The 6,339-nt window shown below is 34.8% G+C and overlaps 1 protein-coding gene across 1 annotated transcript in view; it reads left to right on the forward strand.

Annotated features, from left to right (window-relative positions):
* Positions 1 to 5,528, forward strand: part of LOC106464064 (transcription factor Sox-5-like) — a 102,295-nt gene extending 96,767 nt beyond the window's left edge. The window contains exon 12 of the mRNA XM_013924175.2: positions 2,430 to 5,528. Coding sequence (XP_013779629.2) covers positions 2,430 to 2,721 — 292 coding nt within the window. The 3' untranslated portion in view covers positions 2,722 to 5,528. The remainder of the gene's footprint in view (positions 1 to 2,429) is intronic.
* Positions 5,529 to 6,339: the final 811 nt, after the last annotated feature.

Genomic DNA, 6,339 nt, shown 5'->3' on the forward strand with positions numbered 1-6,339 from the left:
AAATATTCATTCATTAGGTAGCCAGGCCGCGTTTTTTTGTTCATCTTGGAGCAGGATGGTGGATAAAATAAAATACGCGGCCTGACTAACCAATGAATTAATATTTGCTGTAAAATTTTTATAAATACTATAAGTGTAGCTGCCAGTTTGGTCGCCAATTTTGATTTCATTCCTACATGTCACATGCTTAATCCCTTTTTGGCTGCATCTTTTTCACATCTATTTTTTTTTAATTATATATGATTCTTTTTGTCAATACACATCAACAAACCACAGTAAGTAAGAAAGTGATACTCGATAGTAACTAACATTAGCTTCAGGATCGCAACTCTATTATTCGGAACAGACCTATACTTTACATAACCAACCAGATTCTTTATACTATATGGTGGTAATTTTTCCACTCTAAAACAGTGTTAATAACTTCTTTTATAGTAACGCCATGGAATCTAGATTAACAGTTTTTTGTCATCACCCACATGCAGTACAGCCATATCAAGCATCAGTATTTGTGTTAATTGTTTAAGCTAATATCACGTGACGCTAAACGCTCTCTAGTTAGGAGAATTTCATAAAAGTTAGCTAATTTATGCTTAAAAGTTGGCAATGAATGATTAATAATAACCGTCCACCAGTATGATTCTTCTGAAAACTTGAGCTAAAAGTTAATCTAGTTTGCTTGGCCTAACCAATGCTTATGTATCTACACGTCCTTTCACCCTATAATTTTGCTGCTCTAAATCAGCCGTCATTAACATAAATAACAAAAAAAATAACTAAAAATGGACCATTTTTCTCTGAGTTGAAGCTGTAGTAAAAGTTTTATATCGATAGCTTAAGTAACTTTTTGCGTCGGCGTGCGCAAAAAGTTTGGTCAAATGTGAGCATTATTTGGTGAATATTTTTGCACATGTGCATATATTTAGACCAAATGTGACACTTAATTCTAGATGTAAAGATCTATTTGTGTACCAAATTTGAAAAAAAATCCACAAAAGTTTTGTTTGTTGGTTTTAAAGCACAAAGCTATGCAAAGGGCTGTCTATGCTCTGCCCACCACGGGTATCGAAACCCGATTTCTAGCGCTATAAGTTCGGAGACATACCGCTGTGCCACTGGGGGGGGGGGCATAAAAGTTAAGAACGTTTTTTTATGCGAAGAAAAAAATAGGAAGAAACTCAATCAAAATTGGAGATTTTATATCTCAGGTATTTCTTGATGGATTGCCTTGAAAATCGCTAAACTATCACGCCTGTTAATAAAACAATGTGTCCTGCAGGTTGTTTTGGCCGCTCGACACACTACCATGTGTCTTGATCAGATCTACCGAACTTAATGTTATGGCTGTACATCTATATCAGCTCTGCTAGACCTGATGTTACTGCTGTATAACTGTATTAGTTCTGCTAGACCCAACGCTACTGCAGTATACCTGTATTAACTTTGCTAGACCTGACGTTACTGCTGTACACCTGTATTAGTTCTGTTAAGCCTGTATTGCTGCTGTATTGCTATATCAGTTCTGCTAGACCCTACGCTACTGCAGTATACCTGTATTAACATTGGTAGACTTGACGTTACTAAACTATATGCCTATATTAGTTCTGTTAGGCCTGTGTTACTGCTTTCCATCTCACTTAGTTCTAGGTTTTATGTGTTTTTGTTGTTGTGCACGCACATTTGTTAGTTATGCTAGGCCTTGTGTTACTGCTGCACGCCTCTGTTAGTTCTGCTAGGCCTGTTACTGCCGCACACCTGTTAGTTTTGCTAAGCCTTGTATTACTGCTGTGTACCCGTGCTTACTTTGCTAGGCCTTTCGCTATTTTCATGCATCTCTGTTAGTTCTAATAAGTCATTTACTTCTGCTATGAACCTTTTTAGATCTATTAAACATCATAGTAATACAGTTTCCATCAGGTATTTATTATTAGATCTTGCTTGTAATCATGCTGTACGTTGTTTTAGTTGTGGTAGATCTTGTGCTACTGCTGTACACCTCTCTTTTTTTCTGCTAATCATTTGGCTACTGCTGTACCTTTGTGTTGGTTTTCTAGACTTTTAAGCTTTGGCTTGTGCAAAGAATAGGGCTATTTGCCTCTCTTAATTTCTGTTAAGTCTGGAGTTAGTGCTTTGTATATATAGAGTTAGTTCTTTGAGCCTTGTAAGATTTCTGATATTCAGAATTATTTCTATGTATAGTATTCGAACCTGAAGTGGCATTACACAACTCTATTACTTCAAAAAAATGCAAAAGCTTTTAGGAGTCTTGCTGAACTGTTCTAAAAATTCTAAAATATTCTAAGTATCCATATTCTGAAGAAAATAAATGCTGCTTTTGTCTTCTGTTAATGAAGAATTAGTTGAAGGCAGAAAAAAATATATGCCATTATTTCCTATATAAACTTAGTGTCGTGATTTATTTTGCTTAGGTACAGAGATGGTCCATTGGGTCTCCTTGATTCACCAACCTTGGTTAATCCAACGAGTATGGCGTCGTTGCTTAGTAACCCTTCAGTGGATGCAATCAGCTCAAGTGATGATCAACAATCCTTGACATCCAGCTTCTCTGGATGTACAAATAGTCTGCTCGACAGGATGTTGATTCCAGTTTCCACCAGCTCCTCGCCAGGGTCACTTTCCACTACAAAAGAAAACAATTCAGTGTCAACAGATTCTATTATGCATGAACGGGTTGTCACTGCAATGGAAACCTCAACATGAGAATAGCCCAGTTTTTTCCTTATTGAAGAGACCCACAAAACTAAGAGAACCAAAATTAGGTTCCTAAGTATGTAACATAGCTGTGTCTTTGGACAAGAAACTGTCAAACTGATGCCTGCTGGTTTAAAGAAACACAAGCTGTGAACTTGTTTTGGGGGCCACACATAAAGTGCAATCACGTCACTGTTCAGAGTTCACTGTGAACAACAATTTTACAACTCAGGAGAGAACTTTTCGTGTTATTCAACATTCACATATACTCAGTCTATGATTTAGTAAGGAAGGAAGCTGAGCGCTGAACATTAGCATCGATTGGGTAACCCTAAGACACTCTTTAAATTTAAGAGACACAGTGGTTTAAAAGGAGTGGACGTTTCTAAAATGGGATTTTATTTGTTTTACTATTAGTTATGTGTAACCAGAAGTACAAGACGCGACTAACAATTCATTTTAAGTTGTTCTTTTTTAAGTTCAGAAGAAAGATTTAGGATAGTATCGTTTATTTTATGTGCTCAAGATTATTTACCTATTATCTAGTCTGTGATTGTGTTGTTGAAGACACCTGGTGAGCCGTTTTGGTACCAGTATTTGAAGTTTCAGACAAAACTGTAGGTGGCTAGATTACAGCTTATGTTGTTATAGTAAATTGTACATGATAATTGGTATAATATATATATATATATACATATATATATATATATGTATGTAATCTCTATGTTGGAGCCAAGTAAGAATCTTGATATTGTTCCATAAAAAACTTCTAGAGTTTTTAGTGACCACGTTATTACTATATGTTTATTTCCGAAAAATCGGAGTTCTTCTAGTGTCATTACAAGTTTTCCGTTTGTTTGCAGTCGAGACTGAAGATCGTTTGTTCGAAACTATCTGTGAAAACTATATTCTTTGACTTAGTTTCCTTGTAAGGAAATGATAACTTGAAAGTTGACAGAGTAATTCGTAATTATGATCTGTAGAGGTAAAGCGGTGGCTAATGTTTCAAGAGTGGGATTTGGAATGATTTTTACGAGGGCATTGAATAATCGTGTTATGTTGTGTGCGTTATCTTGTGCTCTACGTGTTATGTAATATTCTTAGCCTAGAATGACAATTACTATATTGTACAGACACTGACAAAACTTACGTTAGTCTTTAATTTACTAAAAATAATGCCCACTCACAGAGATAACACGATTTTTCAAATAAATGTCTAAAAGTTGTTTGTTTTTTTTTCACCAGTAATATCGTTGAACTATATTCATATATCTGTCTGTCTGATTCGTCTTCAATGGACGAATATACACGTTCTTACCCTACGGTTATAAGTAGGACTTGTTCAAGATGCGATTGGAAGTGCCATAGCTTTTTTTTTTTTTTTACCCTGGTTCCTGGTGTTAAGGCTTAACCACTGGTAGAAGAAATGTACAGGAAAACATCGAACATATAAGTTGTCTAAAATCCTTCTTGACATTCGACTCTTTTGACGTGTCTCAGCGATAAGCCCCAGGGCTTATCACATTAGAATTCGGGGCTCGATTCCCTTGGTGGAGACAACGCAGGTAGCCATTGCAGTGGAGTAGGAAGAGAGGGCCTGGTCTCCAGTGATTTTGAGAAGCCACACCTCCCCCGAATTATTTCTGAAAATTGTGTGTTTCAGAGAAAGAAAGGCCGATTGCATGATGTCGCTGAAATTTCCATTATGATGTAGGGGGAGGTCATGGCGCTCGCTGGCTGTTAGTCTGCACAGGTAAGTAGTGGTAACAGGTGTACATCCTTCTACTCCACAGTACAGCTTTGCGCTTAATAAACACTAAATAGTTTTGAAAAAAAATAATCATAATAATTACTGAAATAAATTCAGCTTCGTTGCTTTCTAAATATATGTGCGTTATTAGAGACTTTAAAATCTGTATTTGAGTTTATTTTGGACTTATTACTTTGGTCAGTAAGCGATAAAAAGTGTATGTTTAATATTGAAATTTTTTTATTCTCATTCAACTCATGAGTCGTTAATTTGAGTGTATTACTGGTTTTGGTTTTGTTTCTACAGGTCATGTGCTATACAGGGTACGTACCTGGTAAAATGTACACATTGCTCAAGTAGTTTAGTTGTCTTTATTTTGTACTGGTTCAGGCAGTTTTGACGTAGCCTTGAAAGTGACTTCTTTTTTTCACCATCTTTTGGTTATAAAACATAACTATCTTGTTTGTGGCCAAGATGTTATAACTAAATGAACGTTATCGTGGCCCACATAAACCAACTCCATATAAATAATGTGTTTAATATCTCGACTTCATATATCAAATCAATAGAGACACAAGTACAACTACATAGTTTTTTTTTTCTTTTAGTTGACAAATAAGTTTGGGTCTTGCATTTTAAGATGGGGTATTCGTATTTTTAACCTTAATTGGGCATTTTGTTGAATGTTGGTTCCACAATTAACTTCGGTCCAGAGGCCAGTTCCCATGTTAATAATGACTGTTAGACAATTGGGTACTTCTTGTCGTCTGTCTGGTTTTGATGGTGGAAAAAAATGTAAGATTAGAAAATAAATTATCTTCTCAGAAAATTAAATAAAAGTTGTTAATAAAACGAAAGAGGAAAAAAAACGTTGTTATTCTATTCTTGTTTCGCACTTGTAACATATTTCTTCATTCTTGTTTCAAACGTAAAAATCCTCAACCTTTGCTGTCTGCCTTTATAGCATTTTTGTTTGTTTACCTTACTACAATCTATGTGTTATTTTCAAGTCTTACCATTAACTACGTGTACATTTTAATGAATATTAAAGTATCTTGTTGAGTCATGGGTTTCTTTCTCTCTCTTTTTTTTTTTGCCTTGTCACCAAATGAAGAATCCTGTGCGCACCTTCTTTATTATAAAGATATCTCCACAGAACCAACACTTGAATTTGTTATACATTACATGATTCGTTGAAAGAAGACTTCCAAATTTCATGAAACGTTTTAGAAAGGTTACGTATTAGAATTTCAAATGGTCTGAAATTGAGTTAATGGATAAATTTAAATTTTGTAGTTAAATTGTACTTTGTATTGAGTATTTAAATATATGCCGATATATAGTCAGTTTATGACATTTGCCAACAAGATTGAGACACAGTTTTCTTTTTTAACACAAATACGTTTTAATATACACATACAACAGCACAATTTACAATAACAATTATTACAAATAATTATTACAAACAATGATTTATAAACAGAAGTTTCACAAACTTACAAACAATATAAAGTTTCCTTTCTAGTCTAGAACCTCCTTGATATCTTATCGAGGGTTCACGATGAGCGAATTAATTACGAGTTGATGTAGATACGATCCGCTAGGAAGCTAGCTAGCTTTGTCCTTGGCCACACACACACTAGGTTTTCCACGATGAATTTATGTCTTCATAAAATTACTAATGTCTGATGAGAATACGATGAAGTTAAATGATTTGTAACGTTCGAAATTTATAAATATTTTTGGTCAGATATCTTAACTTTTCCGATTGATATGCGTTATAACAATCACAATTATAGCTTTCGAAGTTTTATAGCACATCGATATATATCGAACTAATAATAGACACTTTCCTTAGTGCATCGCTTGGTTATATT

The sequence above is a fragment of the Limulus polyphemus genome, unplaced genomic scaffold (genome assembly GCF_000517525.1).
Source record: "Limulus polyphemus unplaced genomic scaffold, Limulus_polyphemus-2.1.2 Scaffold1552, whole genome shotgun sequence".
In the NCBI taxonomy this organism is placed as follows: Eukaryota; Metazoa; Arthropoda; class Merostomata; order Xiphosura; family Limulidae; genus Limulus; species Limulus polyphemus.